A 20,360-nucleotide genomic window follows, 5' to 3' on the forward strand; every position below is an offset into this window, starting at 1 on the left:
TCATAGCCACTTGGCCTGGAGGTCAGACCCTCCCTGGTATTAGCTACAACAATCAAAGTTTAACTATAAGACTGCGCACAAAGACCACTAGGGGATGAACCAAGGAAGCATAACAAAATGCGGAGACAAAGAAACAGGACAAAATTGTCAATGGAAGATATAGAGTTCAGAACCACACTTTTAAGGTCTCTCAAGAACTGTTTAGAAGCCGCCCATAAACTTAATGAGATCTACAACAAAACTAATGAGACCCTCGATGTTATGTTGGGGAACCAACTAGAAATTAAGCATACACGGACTGAAACAACGAATATTATACAGACTCCCGACAGCAGACCAGAAGAGCGCAAGAATCAAGTCAATGATTTGAAATGCGAGGAAGCAAAAAACACGCAACCGGAGGGGCGGAATGAAAAAAGAATCCAAAAATGCGAGGATAGTGTAAGGAGCCTCTGGGACAGCTTCAAGCGTACCAACATCAGAATTATAGGGGTGCCAGAAGATGAGAGAGAGCAAGATATTGAAAACCTATTTCAAGAAATAATGACAGAAAACTTCCCCCACCTGGTGAAAGAAATGGACTTACAGGTCCAAGAAGCGCGGAGAACCCCAAACAAAAGGAATCCAAAGAGGACCACAGACACATCATAATTAAAATGCCAAGAGCAAAAGACAAAGAGAGAATCTTAAAAATAGCAAGAGAAAGAAACTCAGTTACCTACAAGGGAATACCCATACGACTGTCAGCTGATTTCTCAACAGAAACTTTGCAGGCCAGAAGGGAATGGCAAGAAATATTCAAAGTGATGAATACCAAGAACCTACAACCAAGATTACTTTATCCAGCAAAGCTATCATTCAGAATTGAAGGTCAGATAAAGAGCTTCACAGATAAGGAAAAGCTAAAGGAGTTCATCACCACCAAACCAGGATTATATGAAATGCTGAAAGGTATCCTTTAAGAAGAGGAAGAGGAAGAAAAAGGTAAAGATACAAATTATGAACAACAAATACGCATCTATCAACAAGTGAATCTAAGAATAAAGTGAATAAATAATCTGGTGAAGAGAATGAACTGGTGATTATAATAGAATCAGGGACATAGAGAGGGAATGGACTGACTATTCTTGTGGGGGAAAGGGGTGTGGGAGATGCGGGAAGAGACTGGACAAAAATCATGCACCTATGGATGAGGACAGTGGGTGGGGAGTGAGGGCGGAGGGTGGGGCGGGAACTGGGAGGAGGGGAGTTATGGGGGGGAAAAAAAGAGGAACAAATGTAATAATCTGAACAATAAAGATTTAATTAAAAACAAAACAAAACAAAACAAAACAACAAAAAAAAGTGATGGGTTCTGTTAAGCAAAAAGACTATGACTTCTGACAAAGATTCAACAGGGGAAAAGCAAATACCCTAAGTTCTCTTAAAGATCAAACAAAGAATTTCAATATTGCTGGGAGCCGGTCCATCCTTGCTGTTTCAAGGGACCTGGCATATATGACATACTGTTCTTAATATGTTTGCTCACCTTCTTGGCACTATGTGTTTTAACCAAGGTCACCTCTCTGAGAAAGGTTGTTTCCCCAGGTAGGGATTTTCCCCTGAAGTTAGGGAGGGAATAAAACCCCTTAACTAAGTGCCAGGCGGGTAATTAATCACTTTAACTACGAACAATCATGCTTAAGCTACATCATCTTTACTCCCTGGAATGGAGATAAGAAACACCCTAACCTTTGGAATAGAGATTGATAGGATTGGAATCAACTGGTATAAATACAGATGTAACAAGACAACAGGACACAGAACCTAGACACAGAACCAACACAGAACCTAGACACACAGAAACTGGGACAGAACCTAGAGACAGACATGGAAAAAGATCCTGGACAGAACCTACACAGAACCTAGAGACAGAAGAACTTTGCTAGAGAGAACATGGCAAAAGATCCTGGACAGAAACTGGCCACAGAACCTAGAGACAGAACCTAGTGAGAGAACCTGGCTGAAGAACCTAGAAACAGAACCTGGCTACAGAACCTGGATAGAACATGGCAAGAGAACCTGACTAGAACCTGGTGACTGAACCTGGCTGGAGAACCTGGACAGAACCTGGCTGGAGAACCTAGCGAGGGAACATGGACACAGAACCTGGCTGGAGATCCTGACCAGAACTTGGCTAGAGATCCTGGCTAGGCTGCTGATCAACTGAATGCTGTCTCCGTGTCATTCCTTCTTCGCTGACTCCGTCCACACCTTTGGGGACCCCTGGACCTGCTGGGTTTGGACCCCAGCACAATATAATAATAGCAAATATGAATCAGTGATAATTATGTGCAAGGCATCAATGCCAAGCATGTTAAACATGATCTCACTTAATACACTATGACATAGGAATTATGACACAAATTTTACAAATAATAAAACTGAGGCTCAGAGAGGTTAAATAAATAACTTGCCCAATGTTAATACCACAAATAAATTGTAGATCCATATTTCAACCTAAGGTCTGTTTGGCCAAATTCTTAGCTATAACTGCCATGTTGGAAATTACAGCCTTGGAAAATGTAACTCGAAGCAAACATGTTTGTATGTTATGCTGGGGCTGGGAATATGTTTGCCTACTAAGCCAAAAGAACATCAACTTAACTTTTTTAAATTGTGGGGGTGGGGGTAACCTCTTACATCAAGAGAAACCAGCAAATACAAAATTCTCAATTTATATGTTAGCCTTTATAATTATTTGAAAAAAATTTTTTCTAAGTAAATCTCACTTAAGTTCTTGATATTTGCAGCTTTCTTTTATGTTTGTTCACATGTCAGCTAATGTAAGTCACAAAAGATCCACTTCACTGCTTTTTACAGGTCCTCTGATAGGCTAGCATGCTTAACAAATGTCCCCAAACAGCAGAATCGAAGTCCCCAGGCCCCATTCCCCCACATCACTATAAGTGTTTCATGTTTATATATTAACCTGAACACTAGTGTTTTCTGAATTCACATTTTAATTATATAATATCAACACTAATAAAAGAGAAAAATGGTAATTGGCGTACGAGCTACCCTTTTCATTGGCTGATCAGGGCTATATGCAAATTAACTGCCAACTAAGATTGTCAGTTAACTCCCAACAAGATGGCAGTTAATTTGCATATGTAGGCACAATGCAGGGAGGCAAAAGGGAAAGCAGGAAGAAACCCCCTGCCACTGACAGTGATCTGAAACCCAGGGGGGAGCTAAGATTTGGGGGACAGGGCAAAGGCGGCCCTGGGGCCGCCTTTGCCCTGCCCCCCAGCCATGATCAGAGAATCAGGTGCCTTTTCCACCCTGGCCAGTGATAGCAGGAAGTAGGGGTGGAGCCAGTGATGGGAGCTGGGCACGGTCGAAGCTGGCAGTCCCAGGAGCTATGGGCCCCATGCCTGGGCCTAAAGCGAAGCCCATGATCGTGGGGCCACTCCAGCTGTGGGTCCCCGCTGCCCGGGCCGAACGCCTCAGCCAGAGGCATCCTGCAGGGGCAGGGGTGGAGCCCACGCGATCGCGGCCCCCCCCCCCCCGCCCAACCCCGCTGCCACTCCAGGTCCCCGCTGCCCGGGCCGGACACCTAGGCCAGAGGCGTCAGGCCTGGACAAGGGGCCGATCCTGTGATTGGAGGGTGATGGGGGTCAACGCCTGAGGGCTCCCAGTATGTGAGAGGGGGCAGGCTGGGCTGAGGGACACTCCCCCCCCCACACACACACCCAGTGCACGAATTTCGTGCACCGGGCCCCTAGTATTATATAAAAATGTACATTTTATGAAGGAAGATAAAATTCATCTCTCATTCTTACTTTTCTTGAAGTCTCTTTTTCATTAGCTCAGCTTCACTGAGTTTCATATGAGCCTCCTGAAGCTCCTTAAACAGAGCTGTCACCTGAAGGTTCAAGGCTTCCACTTCACTTCCAACCTGTCATACAGAAAATCCCAAACATAATTTGCATCACAGATTAAAAGCACCTCTTTGTGGGGAAACAGTGTGAACCATTAGTGTCCAGTTAAGACTGACTGGTGAACTGGAGAGCATTATGCTAAGTGAAATAAGTCAGTCAATGAAGGAAAAATACCACATGATCTCACTCATTCATGGATAATAGAGACCATTATAAACTTTTGAACAATAATAGATACAGAGGCAGAGCTGCCTCAAACTGATTGTCAAACTGCAGCGGGAAGGCCGGGGAGGGTTGGGGGGCAGGAGGTAGGGGGGTAAGAGATCAACTAAAGGACTTGTATGCATGCATATAAGCATAACCAATGGACATAAGACACTGGGGGATAGGGGAGGTTAGGGGACTGTCTAGGGCGGGGGGAAAAATGGACACATATGTAATACCCTTTGTAATACTTTAAGCAATAAAAAAAATAAAAAATAATAATAATAATAAAAGACTGTTGATAGGATTAAACTTTTGACAATGAATGCCCCAAATATCTTGTATATAAAAAAAGTTATGGATACAACTGTTACCTCTAGAGTATTAATAGATCAATTGGGATGCACTTGTGATAACAACTTTGCCATAATCAAAATTAATCCTGATCATAGTTCCGGGGATCATAGATCACAGTGGTGTCAAAGCATAATCTAATTTATTCAGTTAGCAACTCAAACCCATATTTCTGTCAGGTTTATGTTTCTAATAAACTCAACTCTTTTCTCTGTACCACCTTTCTCCTGGAAGCTCTAGAATTGTTGTCAGTGACTTTTATGGTGCCTTGGAAGTCTCAGTACTTCTTTATCTATTATTGGTCAAATAGTTTTAGTGAACTGGGGACTATTACTCACGGGTTGTCCCTTCATCTCAGTTTTTTAAATGTTCTCCATTTTCTAGAAAGTAGAGGGTCTTTCAATATGTATTTGTTAAATAAATGAATTAGCTAAATTGTATGGGTTATTGTAGTTTTTTTTTTTTTTTTTGCTTTGTAATACAGCTTGATATCTGGTATTGAGATCCCACCTACTTTGTTCTTTCTCAGGATAGTTGCAGCTATTCGGGGTCTTTTTTATTCCAGATGAATTTTTGGAGAGTTCGTTCTAGGCCTGTGAAATATGCCGTTGATATTTTAATGGGAAGTGTGCTGAATTTATAGATTGCTTTGGGTAGTATGGACATTTTAATGATGTTGATTCTACCAATCCAAGAACATGGTATGTTCTTCCATCTGTTTATGTCTTCCTCTATCTCTTTTCTCAACGTCCTATAGTTTTCTGTGTAGAGGTCTTTTACCTCCTTAGTTAAGTTTATTCCTAGGTAGCTTAACTTTTTTGGTGCGATGGTAAATGGGATTGCTTTTTTAGTCTCTCTTTCTGTAAGTTCACTATTGGTGTATAGAAATGCCATAGATTTCTTGGCATTAATTTTGTATCCTGATACATTGCCAAATTCATTTATTAAGTCTAGTAGTTTTTTGATGGAGTCTTAGGGTTTCTTATGTATAATATCATGTCATCTGCAAATAAGGACAGTTTTACTTCTTCTTTTCCAATTTGGATGCCTTTTATTTCTTCTTCTTGTCTAATTGCAATGGCTAATACTTCCAGTACTATATCGAACAGGAGTGGTGAGAGTGGGCATCCCTGTCTTGTTCCTGTCCTTAGGGGAAATGGTGTTAGTTTTTGTCCATTGAGTATGATGTTTGCTGTGGGCCGGTCATATATGGCTTTTATTATGTTGAGGTATGATCCTTCTACTCCCACCTTGCTGAGAGTTTTTATCAAAAATGGGTGTTGGATTTTGTCAAATGCTTCTTCTGCATCAATTGATATGACTATGTGGTTTTTTTCTTTCAATTTGTTTATGTGATGTATCACGTTTATTGATTTGCGGATATTGTACCATCCTTGCATCCCTGGGATAAATCCTACTTGGTCATGGTGTATGATTTTTCTGATGTACTGCTGGATCCGATTTGCTAAGATTTTGTTGAGGATTTTGGCATCTATGTTCATGAGGGATATTGGCCTGTAATTCTCTTTCATTGTGTTGTCTTTACCAGGTTTTGGTATTAGGGTGATGCTGGCTTCATAGAATGAGCTTGGAAGTGTCCCTTCCTCTTGGATTTTTTGTAGTAGTCTGAGGAGGATAGGTTTTAGTTCTTCCTTGAATGTTTGGTAAAACTCCCCTGTGAAGCCGTCTGGTCCTGGGCTTTTGTTTGATGGAAGGTTTTTGATGACTGCTTCAATTTCTTCCATAGTTATTGGCCTGTTGAGATTTTTAGATTCTTCCTGATTGAGTTTTGGAATGTTGTATTTTTCTAGGAATATGTCCATTTCCTTCAGGTTGTCTAATTTGTTGGAGTAGAGTTGTCCATAGTATTTTTTAACAATCATGTGTATTTCTGTGGGGTCTGTTGTTATTTCGCCTCTATCATTTCTGATTTTGTTTATTTGGGTCCTTTCTCTTTGCTTCTTGGTGAGCCTGGCTAAAGGTTCATCAGTCTTGTTTATCCTTTCAAAGAACCAGCTCTTGTTTTCATTGATTTTATGTATTGTTTTTTTGGTCTCTATGTCATTTATTTCTGCTCTAATCTTTATTATCTCCTTCCTTCTGCTCACTCTGGGCTTTTCTTGTTGCTCTCTTTAAATTCTTTGAGTTGTAGAGTTAGATGATTTACTATCATTTTTTCTTGTTTTTTTGAGATAGGCCTGTAGAGGTATAAACTTCCCTCTCAGGATTGCTTTCATTGTGTCCCATAGGTTTTGGATTGTTGTGTTTTCATTGTCATTAGTTTCCAAGATGTTTTTAATTTCTTCTTTGATCTCACTGGTAACCCAATCAATATTTAATAACATGCTATTCAGCTTCCAAGTGTTTGAGTATTTTGGGTTGTTTTTATTGTAGTTTATTTCTAATATTATGCCATTGTGGTCTGAGAAGATGCTTGGTATTATTTCAATCTTCTTGAATTTGGGGAGACTTTGTTTGTGACCCAATATGTGGTCTATTTTTGAAAATGTCCCATGAGCCCTTGAGAAGAATGTATATTCCGTGGCTTTGGGGTGAAGTGTTCTGAAGATGTCAATTAAGTCCATCTGATCTAGTGAGTCATTTAGGATTGCTGTTTCTTTGCTGATTGTTTGTCTAGAGGATTTATCCAGTGATGTCAGTGGTGTATTAAAATCCCCTACTATGATTGTATTGTTGTCAATCTCTCCTTTCATATCTTTCAGGAGTTTTTTTAATGTATTTTGGTGCTCCTGCATTGGGTGCATATATGTTTATCAGGGTTATATCTTCTTGTTGTATTGATCCCTTTAGTATTATGAAGTGGCCTTCGTTATCTCTTGTTATGGCCTTCACTTTGAGGTCTATTTTGTCCGATATAAGTATTGCTACCCCAGCTTTTTTTTCATTTCCATTTGCCTGAAAGATATTTTTCCATCCCTTCACTTTCAGTCTGTGTGGGTCCCTTCTTCTGAGGTGGGTCTCTTGTAGACAACAAATGTATGGGTCACGGTTTTTTATCCATTCAGCCACTCGATGTCTTTTGGTTGGAGCATTTAGTCCATTTACGTTTAAAGTTATTATTGAAAGGTACTTGTTTGTAGCCATGTCTTTTTTTGTGTGGCTGTTTTCTTTCTTAGCTTTTTATTTCTTATTTTTACACCAGTCCCTTTAGCATTTCTTGCATTGCTGGCTTGGTGGTGATAAACTCCCTTAGCCTTTTTTGTCTGTGAAGCTTATTTCCCCTTCAATTTGGAATGATAGCCTTGCTGGATAGAGTATTCTTGGATTCAGTCCTTTGCTTTGCATCACTTTGTAAATTTCTGTCCATTCTTTTCTGGCCTGATGTGTTTCTGTTGAGAAATCATTTGATAATCTAATGGGCAATCCCTTGAATGTAACTCTCCGTCTCTCTCTTGCAGCCTGTAAGATTCTCTCTTTGTCCTGAACATTTGCCATGGTAATTATGATGTGTCTTGGTGTGGGTCTTTTCAGGTTCACCTTGTTTGGGACTCTCTGTGCTTGTGTGATTTTTTTCTTCCCCACCTCTGGGAAGTTTTCTGATATTATTTCTTCGAATAGGTTTTCTAACCCTTGTTCCTCTTTCTGTTGTTCTGGCACTCCTATTATTTGTATGTTGTTTCGTTTCATGTTGTTCCATAGCTCCCTTAGGCTCTCCTCCTGTCTTTTAATTTTTTTCTCCAATTTCTGTTCAGTTTGGGTGTGTTTTGTTTCCCTGTCTTCTAATTCGCTAATTCGGTCCTCCACTTCTCCTAGTCTACTGTTGAAACTTTCAGTGGTGTTTTTTATTGCAGCTATATCACTCTTCATTTCTTCTTGGTTCTTACATAATTTATTGATTTTTTCATCTGTTTCTTCTTGCTTCTTGCATAAGTTGTTGATTTTTTTTCCTCCATCCGGTTTATGCACTCTAGGACCCTTAATCTGAATTCTTTTTCTGTCATGTTGCATGCCTCTGTATCACTTAGCTGCTTTTCTGGTGAGTCTTCCTTTTCTTTCCTTTGGGGGTTTCTTTGTCTACCCATGTTTGATCGTACTGCCATATCTAGATGTTGAGTCGTTCAGTGGCTGTTCCTTGGGTGGCAGTGGCTCCTTGGGCTGCAGTTGCTCCTCAGGGCGGTTGTGGTAGCAGCTGCTCCTCAGTTAGTAGCAGCTCCTCTGATGGGTGCTGTTCACAGTTGTGGTGGCTCCTCTGGCTGGTGGGGGGAGACTTCACCGGTAATTGTGGCTCTTACAACTTCCTGGCTTCATCAACTTTCCCTAGGTTTAAGACTATGTTTTCAGACTCCAAGATAGTCAATGAGTTGCCATTAAACAATGAACTTTTCTCATTGAAACTATTTTACTCAAACCAATAGTGGGATAGAACCAATATCTTTTACTTCTATTCAAGTTTCTGAGCCATATCCTCAAATGATCTCATTATAAAGTAGTCAACATTCTTTCTCATTTACCAGGCCTTTTCTCTTAGGAATTCAGGAGAGGAAATCAGTCAAGAAGAGGAAGAAGAGTGATTTCCTAAAATCACTAGGTTAGGAATACATCTCACTACAATTTACAATGAATGAAATTCAAATCAGGACAAGGAACTATGACAGAAGAAGAAAATATTCAATGTTAAAATTATTTCTAAATTTCTAAAGCTATAACACATCACAAGATTTGACTCCAGGTTGTGTACTACTCTTATGTTCGTTATGGGTGTGAGAACAATCTTACAAATATAGTACCCACAGTTTCTGTGTCTTTCTTCTCTTCTTCCTCTTTTTCTATGTTCTCCTCTGTCTGGGTCTCCATCTCCGAACGATCATTGGCTTTCTTTTCAAAATCAGAAATTCTAAAAATTTACAGAATATAGAGAAATTATTTAATCTTTGATTTCAAAAGGAATAACAATTGCAGAAGCACCAAAAAGAACACTGTTCAAATTTTGGATAAAGGATCAGGGGTTTTAAAAATCTCTTTGCATTCAATGTATTAGTTTTGGTTTAGCTTTCATCCTAAAATTGGCTAGAACTGAATTAAGAGATGAATGCACACAGAGGTAAAAGGTATAATTCATCCTGAAGACTGAAAAACACTGCCTCTTTTCATGTCACTGACATAAACACAAATATTTTAAAAACTTGTGTGTATACACATGTGCATGCTTCTGTGTTACATGAGTGTGTGTGTCCTTTATAAGAATTCAGCAAAGAAGGAAAGACATTTCTTGTTGGACCCATCTAAGTTTACAAGTCCCTAAAAACAAACAAATGTAGGAACATTCTTCCACTGAATCATAATCAATGAAAGCCCCAATAAAAATGAAAGAGACTTGTGGTTAAAAATGGTAGATTGAATATATGCAATTTTCCCCCTACCCCAAATGACTTAAAAAGCCATATACTACAAGAACAAAGAGAAAGGAAGAAGAAGAAAAAATAAGATTTGGGAAGCATAGATGTGAGTGGGAACTCACTTGGCAGCCCCAAAAGTCTGGATCTGAAGCCAACAGAGCCAAGATGTAACTCAACTTGAACCCAAAAGGCTCAGGGGTTGGTGACAACAGGTACCTTTGAGTAAAGAAAGGGTATGTTTACTAGTAAGAAGGACTAGAAGATAGCAAAATAAAGGGACCCTTCATTAGTCAGACTTGAGGCCTAGGGTTTCCTTCTGAAAACCAGGGAGCTTACACACAGAGTACTGAGAACCTCAGTCTTCTATTAATCTCAAGAATCCTGGCATCTAGAAAAGTACCCTCCAGGCAGGAAACTGGAAGTTTCCTCTGGAGTATGTGACCAGGAGGATTGAAAAGATTTAATGTTTCTAACATGGGGTTCCCTAAGGAAATCTCCAAGCCAGATCTCCCTACACGTGACACAGTTAGCTTCTAATTCCCCCTTATATTTGATCAGACAGCAAGATTACCAGACACTTGAGGAAAATCTTAAATGGAAACAGAAAAAAGTAAATGACAACAAATGCAATTTACTTAAATTAGAATATGCTGGAGTGGGGGTTGGAACTTCCAAAGAACTATCATTAATATCCTTAAAGACACAGGAAACATTACAACCAAAACAAAATGCAACATTATAAAAAAGGAACATTCAAAGGACCCCACCCTCCCTCCAAAAAGGAAGATGAAAGTTGATCAAATGTATCAGAAAGGAGAAGAAAGAGAGAAAGAAGAAGAACAGAGTTAAGGAAATTGGAAGATTTGTCCAATTCATAATGAGTAGTGTTAGAGAGAACAGAAAAAAAAAATGAGGATAAGAGATTATACCTAAATTAATTCAAGACATTTTTTCAAGAACTGAAGGACACAAGTTTGCAAAATGAAAGCCCAAGTGTCCAGAATAAGTGCATGAAAAAGAGGCTCACTCCAAAGCACATGAGAAATTCCATTCCAGAAGATTAAGAATCAAATTATAATGGCTTTCTTAGCAGTAATATCAGAAGCTATAATACAATGAAGTAATGCATTCAAAATTAAGGAAAATTATGTCCAGCATAGAATTTTATATCTAGCCAAACTATCCATAAAGTATGAAGATAGAGAGATTTTCAGATATGCAGATCTTAGAAAATATACTCCCCATATATTTTCTTAGTAAATTAGAGATGTCATGAGCCCTATTTGAAAAAAAGTTTTTTTTAAGATTAAGAAAAACATTGGATTCAGGGAACAGGTGATCCAACACAGGAGAGTGGAAGGAATTCCACAGGTAGATGGGAAAGGGAGATTCCAAGATAACTGAAATACAGCAGCTCCTAGAAAGCAAACAGGCCAGATACCAGGAAAAAAATCATCAAGAAGAAACTACTACTGGATAGTACTAACATGTTTGAATGTAACTGACAGATTTCCCCATTTGGAAAGGGGGAAAATAAGCAAAAATTTGAAAGGTAAATATGCAGAGAGGTAAAAAAAAAAAAATATACACACACACACACACATACATACACACAGAAGGAAAGCTGATCAAGACATAGAGCACAGCTTAACTGAGAACTGTGTGTATGTGCATAATAAAAGCAGTGATTCGTGATTTAACTAAGTTTCAATGTATTATAATCAATTTCAGAGTTGGACTAGGAGGGGAAGAAGGGTCCAGAAGCATGTGTGTGGTGGTGATAATGGGGGTGAAAGACAGTTAAATCTTCATTCTTTACAGTGGGAGGTCAACAGATTATGTTTAATATAGGGGGGAAATTTTAAGTAGCCATTTAAGCCTGATATATGAAAGTAAATATCAAATGAACCAGGTAAATATGTTGAAAATGGTTGTGTGGGAAGCAGGAAAAGGAAGCAAGGGGTTTGGTCAAGGAGCTGCTATTTTCCCATAAGAAACTATGTAACAACCAAGTCTTTATATGAATGCAAAACTGATTATTAAAAAGGAACTTAATGGTAATAAAAAATAAAACAAACAATAATGGTATCTGTTGCAAATTGCCAAACCTAATTGGTGCACAGACACTGTTCCCAGCTAAGCAAATAAGTGGATTAAGATCCAATTGGGGCAGGGTTAAAGGAGAGCCTCTACTATTCTGTGAGCAACAAACCAAACGGAGTCGGGGTCTCAGACAATTTGCTCATATGGTTGCAAAGACAGACAGAAACTCCCGGATTGGGGAGGGCTCCCCTGAGGTCTCCCAGATTGAAGAGGGTGCAGGTCGGGTTGAGGGACCCCCACACTCCCCAGTGCACGAATGTCATACACCAGGCCTCTAATGTGTGTGTGTGTGTGTATCTACACTAATAAAAGAGAAAAATGGTAATTGGCGTACGATGGTACCCTTTTCATTGGTTAATCAGGGCTATATGCAAATTAACTGCCAACTATGATTGGCAGTTAACTGCCAACAAGATGGCGGTTAATTTGCATATGTAGGCACAATGCAGGGAGGCGAAAGGGAAAGCAGGAAGAAGCCCCCTGCCACTGACAGTGATCGGAAACCCAGGGGGGAGCTAAGAGCTGCCCCCCAGCCATGATCGGAGAATCAGGCGCCTTTGCCGCCCTGGCCAGTGATAGCAGGAAGTAGGGGTGGAGCCAGCAATGGGAGCTGGACATGGTCGAAGCTGGCAGTCCCGGGAGCTAGGGGTCCCTTGCCTGGGCCTAAAGCGGAGCCCGCGATCGCGGGGCCGCTGCAGCTGCAGGTCCCCGCTGCCCGAGCTGGACGCCTCAGCCAGAGGCGTTAGGCCTGGGCAGGGGCGGAGCCTGCAACCGCGGGGAGCTGGGGGTCCCCTGCCCAGCCTGGTCAAGGGGCCGATCGGAGGGTAATGAGGGTCAACTCCCCTGGCCGAGGCATCAGGCCTGGGCGGGGGGCGGAGCCGGGGATTGGGGGGATATGATGGTCCCCTTGCCCAGGCCTGAAGCCTGGGTCAGAGGCGTCAGGCTTGGGCGGGGGGTGGAGCAAGTGATCAGAGGGAGATGGGGTCCCTTGCCCAGGCATGATTCCTGGGCCAGAGGCCTCAGGCCTGGGCGGGGGCCAGAGCCAGTGATCGGGGGGAGATGGGGGTCCCCTGTCCAAGCCTGACACCTCTGGCGGAGGCGTCAGGCCTGGGCAAGGGGCCGATCAGGCGATCAGAGGGTGATGGGGGTCTACGCCTCTGGCGGAGGCATCAGGCCTGGGCAAGGGGCAGAGCCAGCAATCGGAGGGGTCTGGGGGTCCCCTGCCCAGGCCTGATGCCTGGGCCAGAGGCATCAGGCCTGGGCTGGGGGCAGAACCAGTGATGGGGGGAAATGAGGGTCCCCTGCCCAGGCCTGACACCTCTGTCAGAGGCTTCAGGCCTGGGCAAGGGGCCGATCCTGCGATTGGAGGGTGATGGGGGTCAACGCCTGAGGGCTCCCAGTATGTGAGAGGGGGCAGGCTGGGCTGAGGGACACTCTCCCCCCCCCCAACCCCCCACACCCAGTGCACGAATTTCATGCACCGGGCCCCTAGTATGTATATATATATACACACACACACACACACACACACACACACACACACCCACGTAATGAAAAATCAGGGTGTATAATTAGCACACTCCTAAGTTTGCTTTTTGTTGTTAATCCTCGCCAAAGATATTTTTCTATTGCTTTTAAGAGAGAGTGGAAGGGAGGGAGGGTGTGTGTGTGGTGGGGGGAAAGAGCGGGAGGGAGAGAGAGAGAAACATAGATATGAGAGAGACACATCAACTGGTTGCTTCCCGTACATACCCTTGACGAGGAATCGAACCTGGGACCCTTTGGTGTATGGGCTGACACTCTAACCCAGTGATGGCGAAACTTTTGAGCTTGGCGTGTCAGCATTTTGAAAAACCCTAACTTAACTCTGGTGCCGTGTCACATATAGAAATTTTTTGATATTTGCAACCATAGTAAAACAAAGACTTATATTTTTGATATTTATTTTATATATTTAAATACCATTTAACAAAGAAAAATCAACCCAAAAAAGGAGTTCATGTGTCACCTCTGACACGTGTGTCATAGGTTTGCCATCACTGCTCTAACCACTAAGCCACACTGACCAGGGCCTAAGTTTATACTTTTATTATCAAAGCTAATCATGTTGTCTAAGTAAGGATGAATTTCTGGCTACACTTGACACTTAGAATGGTGTACAGAGAGGGTGAGCCCCGCGCCCGGGGCCTTGCAGGGCAGGACCCCCGGCCGGAGTGCACGCCCGGACCGCCCGCGTGTCCGTGTCCGCGTATCCGCGCCCTCGTGTCTGTCCCCGCGTGTCCGCGCACCAACCGTCAGCCAGAAAAATCATTTTTCTTCTCTGGAGGGTGAACATTTATAGCATTGATTTCACGGATCTGATAATATGGCAAAAGATGCCGGTCTAATTGAAGCCAACGGGGAACTAAAGGTCTTCATAAACCAGAACCTTAGTCCTGGAAAAGGTGTTGTGTCCTTAGTAGCTGTTCACCCCTCCACAGTAAACACGCTTGGGAAGCAGCTCTTGCCAAAAACGTTCGGACAGTCATCCAATGTCAACATTACACAGCAAGTGGAAACGCAACAGGAAAGGCGAGAAGAACGGTAAGGGCCTAAGCACTTCTCCATGAAGGTCTGTGAGAAGGTGCAGAGGAAGGGAACCACGTCCTATAATGAGGTGGCTGACAAGCTGGTCGCAGAGTTCAGTGCCGCTGATAACCACATCTTACCAAACGAATCCGCTTATGATCAGAAGAACATAAGACGGCGAGTCTATGATGCCTTAAATGTGCTGATGGCCATGAACATCATCTCCAAGGAGAAGAAGGAAATCAAATGGATTGGTCTGCCCACCAACTCAGCTCAGGAATGTCAGAATTTAGAGGTAGAGAGACAAAGAAGACTTGAAATAATAAAACAGAAACAGTCTCAACTTCAAGAACTTATTCTACAGCAAATTGCCTTCAAGAATCTGGTGCAGAGAAACCGCCAGGCAGAGCAGCAGGCCAACCGGCCACCTCTGCCCAACTCTGTCATCCACCTGCCTTTCATCATTGTGAACACCAGCAAGAAGACTGTCATTGACTGCAGCATTTCTAATGACAAATTCGAGTATCTATTCAATTTTGACAACACGCTTGAAATCCATGATGACATAGAAGTGCTGAAGCGCATGGGGATGGCCTATGGACTGTAGTCCAGAAGCTGCTCTGCTGAAGACCTGAAAATGGCAAGAAGCTTGGTGCCGAAAGCACTGGAACCCTATGTGACAGAAATGGCTCAGGGATCACTCAGCAGTGTATTCCTCACGTCAGCAGTTTCAAACTCTAACAGCACAAGGCTTCTGCCAGTGACTTGACCAATGGTGCAGATGGGATGCTGGCCACGAGCTCCAGCGGGTCTCAGTACAGCAGGTCCAGGGTGGAGACTCCTGTGTCCTACGTCGGGGAGGATGACGACGAGGACGAGGAGTACGAAAACGACGAGGAAGATTGAAATGTGTGCTCACAGACCCCGCTCCCCTCAAGTTCAGCTTCAGGAAAACATGTTTAGGAAAGAGAAACTTTTCTTAAAGTGGGCTTTCCTGTTTCTTTTTGGCTTCCTCCCAAGAAGATATAGGTAAGCTATTGCATTTTAGGTGCACCTCTGATAAGCAAGCGAGGGCTGTTTTCTGCAGGGTCTTAGACGGGCTGCGGTGTGTGGATTCTAGTCGCTGGTGCAGGGCTTTTACTTGGTAGGATTTTGTGTTTTCATTTTTCTATTTTTTTAAAATTCAGAGTTCCTTTTTGCCCCTTAACAATTCTTGCTGAGTTTTCTGAAGAAGTTGTGCTCCATCTACATCAACGAAAATGCCGTCCTCCTGTTGAGGCCACCCCGAAGGCCACTTATTTGCAGCGCGTTGTGAATGGTGCCACCCCATGGCGGCGAGTGAGGCTCCCGGCCGAGTTCCCATTTGTGAAAGTCTGGGGCGTCCGCAGAACCAGGCCAATGGCAGAGCTGATTTTCAACATTGAGCACCACAAAGCCTAGTATGATGTATTTCCCCTTAAATTATATTGACTGTGTGATTCCATATTGTTTCCCTTTCTTTTTCTTTCTTTTCTTTTCTTTTCTTTTTTTTTTTGTCTATGGTGCAGCGAACATTCAAAGTTGTTCATTTGTGTTTGTGTGTTTGGTTTGGTAGTTTACTGCCGTGCTGGTGGTGCAGCTGTGAAAACTCTGGAAAGCTTGGGATGGTTTTTTGCTTATGGTAAAATTTGCCTGATTTCTTACAGGCAGCGTTTGGGAACTTTTTATTATATAGCTGTTTACATACTTATTAGTCTATCATTTAAAGACATGTACTGAAACAAATGTTGTATTTGTTTCATGAGCATCTTCCTGTAATCTATTATAAAGTTGAAATTAAATACAGAGAATGTTTTAACAGTTTTTTAACTCAAAATGTGTCAATCACTTTTAATAGTTCTTTTTTTATAAAAAGGAAAAGGAATTTCAGGACAGGCAGTAGCTTCTTTTAAAATTTATCCACGAAGAACCATTAACTGCACAGTTGCTGTTAGCTGCCTGTTCTAAAACAATAGTCTTTTTATTGAAACACAAATAAACTTTTCTGTAATATTTAAAAAAAAAAAAAGAATGGTGTACAGAACCTAGGAGAGGAAACATGCCTCAAATAAACTAACACACTGATTACTCATAACTATTAAAGCACTAGAGGCCCAGTGCATGAAAGTAGTGCACGGGTAGGATCTCTAGGCCTGGCTGGTGATCAGGGCCAATCTGCAGGGCGACTGGCAGGGCAATTGAGGGGGCCCCCACTGGCACCCGCCTTGGCGGCCTGGGTCCTGCGGGCTGGGGGAAGCTCCTGTGTTGAGTGTCTGCCCTCTGCTGGTCGGTGAGTGTCATCATGACTTGTTGTTCCACCGGTCATTCCACCGTTCAGTTGATTTGCATATTAGGCTTTTATTATATAGGACTAGAGGCCCGGTGCACGGTTTCTTGCACTGGCGGGGATGGGCCCACTGTGGGAGCGCCGTTCATCCTGGTCAGCCGAGTTGTGCTCCCACTGTGAGAGCACACTGACCACCAGGGGGCAGCTCCTGTGTCAAGCATCTGCCCCGTGGTGGTCAGTATGTGTCATAGTGACTGGTCAACCGGTTGTTCTGGTCATCTGCCATTTGGCTGCTGGGCTTTTATTATATAGGATAATATTTTACCTTTAAAATCAGCTGTAATAAGATGGCAGAGTAGATAAATGCAGTACTCACATCCTCCCACAACCACATCAAAATTACAACCAAATTACAGAATAACTATCATTCAGAACTGCATGAAATCTAGAAGTCCTATAATTAAGGATATAAAGAAGCCACATTGAGACTGGTAGGAGGGATGGAATGCAGAATTGGCTGGTCCCACTCCCACATGCGGCAGATAAAAATCAGGAGGGATAGCTAGGCTCCAGAGGTCCCTTTTGAGGGTGAGGGGTGTCAGCCCCACATCAGGCCCTCCAGCTCAGGATTTCAGTGCCAGGAAGAGAAGTCTCAAGTAACATCTGGCTGTAAAAACCAGCAGACTCACTCACTCTGAGCTCCAGTGCTGGGGCAGTAGCTGAAAAGGCACAGGGACATATGGGGAGGAACTGAAGTGTCTGGTATCAGGGCAAGAGCTGGAGGGGCAGCTTTTTCCAAGGCAGAAGTACTGATAAAGGCTACTGCTTCTTTTTTGAGCCCTTCCTACACAGAGCCAGCAGGCAGGCACCATATCTGAGTCTCCATCACCGATGAGTAGTTATCATATTTAATGGTGAAAGTCTAAAAGCTTTCCCCCTAAGATTAGGAACAAGACAAGGATGTCTCCTCTCTCCACTTTTATTTAACACTAGTGACTCAGTGCATGATTTGTGCACACTGAAAGAAAATTAATTAGAAGAACTATTTGTGCGGTAATTATGTTACTGCAAAAAATTATGTGTCAAAATAGTATATATAATACTAGAGGCCTGATGCACAAAATTTGTGCAAGAGCAGGCCTTCCTTCCCCTGGCTGCTGGCACCAGCTTCCCTCTGACACCCAGGACCCGGGCTTCCCTCTGGACACCGGCAGGCACCCAGGACCCAGGCTTCCCTTGCAGCTCCAGCTTCATCCGGAAGGTCGTCTGGTCTAATTAGCATATTACACTTTTATTATTATAGATTGTACTGGAAGTTCTAGCCACTGCCATCAGGCAAGAAGAAAACATCCTGGTTGGTAAGGAAGAAGCAAAACTATATTTGTAGATGACATGATCTTGTATGTAGAAAATATTAAGGAACTCATTAAAAATTATTAATGCTAATAAGTGTGTTCAGCAAAGTTGCAGGCTACAAGATCAATATACAAAAATAAGATGTATTTCTATAACTAGCAATGAATAATCCAAAAATTAAATTAAGAAAACACCAAATTAAGCACCAAAACACTAGAATGTATGGGAATAAATTTTGAAAAAGAAGTGTAAGACCTGTTTTATGCTGAAAACTATAACACATCACTGAAAGAGATTAAAGATGACCTAAATACCCCATGTCCATGAATCAGAAGACTTACTATTGTTAAGATGGCAGTGCTCCCTAAGTTGACCTATAGAATCACTGCAAACCCTAATAAAATCCAAGGTAGCCTTGCCCCCACCAGAAATTAACAAACTTACCCTAAATTTATATAGAAATACAAGCAACTCTGAATAGCTAAAACTATCTTTTAAAAGTAGAAAAGAGTTAGATGACTCACACTTCCCCACTTCAAAATTTACAACAAAACTATAGTATTTGTGACAGTGTAGTACTGGCATAAGGATAGTTAAATAGATCAATGGAATAAAATTGGAGGTTTAGAAATTAATTTTTGCCTTTATGGTCAATTGATGTACCCCAAGGTTACCAAGACACTGCAGTGTGAGAAAGAATAATCTTTTCAACAAATAGTGTTAGGACAACTAGATATCTATACACCAAAGAATGAAGTTGAACCCTACCTCACACCATAAAGAATGAACTAAAAATGGATCATACACTTAAATGTAAGTATTAAAACTCCTAGGAGAAAACATAGGAGGGAATCTTTGTGACCTTGGGTTAGTCAGTGGTCTTTTAGATATGATACCAAAAGAACAAGAGACAAAAGAAAACATAAATTGGAATACGGTAAAAAAAAAAAAAAAGTGTGTGTGCCTAGTTGGTTTGGCTCAGCAGATAGAGTGTTGGCATGCGGACTGAAGAGTCCCAGGTTTCTTTCCAGTCAAGGGCACATGACCGGGTTGTAGGCTCGATCCCCAGTGGTGGGCGTGCAGGAGGCAGCTGATCAATGATTCTCTCTCATCACTGATCTTTCTATCTCTCTCTCCCTCTCCCTTCCTCTCTGAAATCAGTAAAAAAATATATATTTTTTAAAAAGTGTGCTACAAATGATACCATCAAAGAGATGAAAAGATAACCCAAAGAATGGGAGAAAATATTTGCAAATAAAAAGTCTCATAAAGGACTTGTATCCAGAATATATAATGAGCTCATAATAAGAAGACTGCAATTTTTTTTAAATAGGCAAAGGATTTGAATAGATATTTCTTCTAAGAAGATGTATAAAATGGTCAACATGAAAAGATACTCAACATTATTAGTCATTAGGGAAATAAAATCAAAATCATAGTGAGACACCACTTCACATCCATGAGGATGGCCATAATCAGGAAGACAGACAATAACAAGTGTTGTTGAGGATGTAGAGAAAGTGGAACCCTCCTACATTGCTGGTGGGAATATAAAATGGTGCAGCCACTATGGCCTAAAGTTTGGTAGTTTCTGAAACTTGAATATATAGTAACCACATGAACCAGCAATTTCACTCCTTAGTATACACCAAACATAATTTAAAAAATAAAGGGTGTCCCAAAATTCACGCAAGAAGTAATTTTGATAGTAAACACAGGTTTATAATTAAAAATTGTAAATTTTTTATTGACTCATAAAGTATACAGTATAGGGTTATGTATGGAATAGCATATCGGGTAAATGGCCTCCACGACTTTGCTGGCACGTACGCACTCTTTTGTTGAAATTTTCCATGACCGTTTTGCATAAATGTGGCTGAATTTTGATGAGGCTCATTTTCATCTTGATGGAGTGGTTAATCGACAAAATTGTTGCATTTGGGGTTCAGAAAATCCACGAGTGATTGTTGAGAAACAAATGCATCCACAATGTGTCACTGTTTGGTGCGGATTTTGGGCTGGAGGCATCATCGGGCCATTCTTTTTCGAAAATGCGGCTGCTCAGGCAATAACAAAAGAGTGTGTATGTGCCAGCAAAGCCGTGGAGGCCATTTACCCGATATGCTATTCCATACATAACCCATACTGTATACTTTATGAATCAATAAAAAATTTACAATTTTAAATTAT

The 20,360-nt window shown here is 41.8% G+C and overlaps 1 protein-coding gene and 1 pseudogene across 3 annotated transcripts in view; one reads left to right on the forward strand and one right to left on the reverse strand.

Moving 5' to 3' along the window:
• The window catches only part of OPTN (optineurin), a 55,232-nt gene that overhangs the window by 16,122 nt on the left and 18,750 nt on the right, over positions 1-20,360 (reverse strand). For all 3 annotated transcript variants that reach the window (XM_059711257.1, XM_059711256.1, XM_059711255.1), the window contains 2 exons: positions 9,234-9,336; positions 3,825-3,940 (listed from right to left, as the gene is read on the reverse strand). In XM_059711257.1, coding sequence (XP_059567240.1) covers positions 3,825-3,940; positions 9,234-9,336 — 219 coding nt within the window. The remainder of the gene's footprint in view (positions 1-3,824; positions 3,941-9,233; positions 9,337-20,360) is intronic.
• LOC132242347 (transcription factor Dp-1-like) lies at positions 14,156-16,324 on the forward strand (annotated as a pseudogene).

This window comes from Myotis daubentonii, chromosome 1, assembly GCF_963259705.1.
Source record: "Myotis daubentonii chromosome 1, mMyoDau2.1, whole genome shotgun sequence".
NCBI lineage: Eukaryota > Metazoa > Chordata > Mammalia > Chiroptera > Vespertilionidae > Myotis > Myotis daubentonii.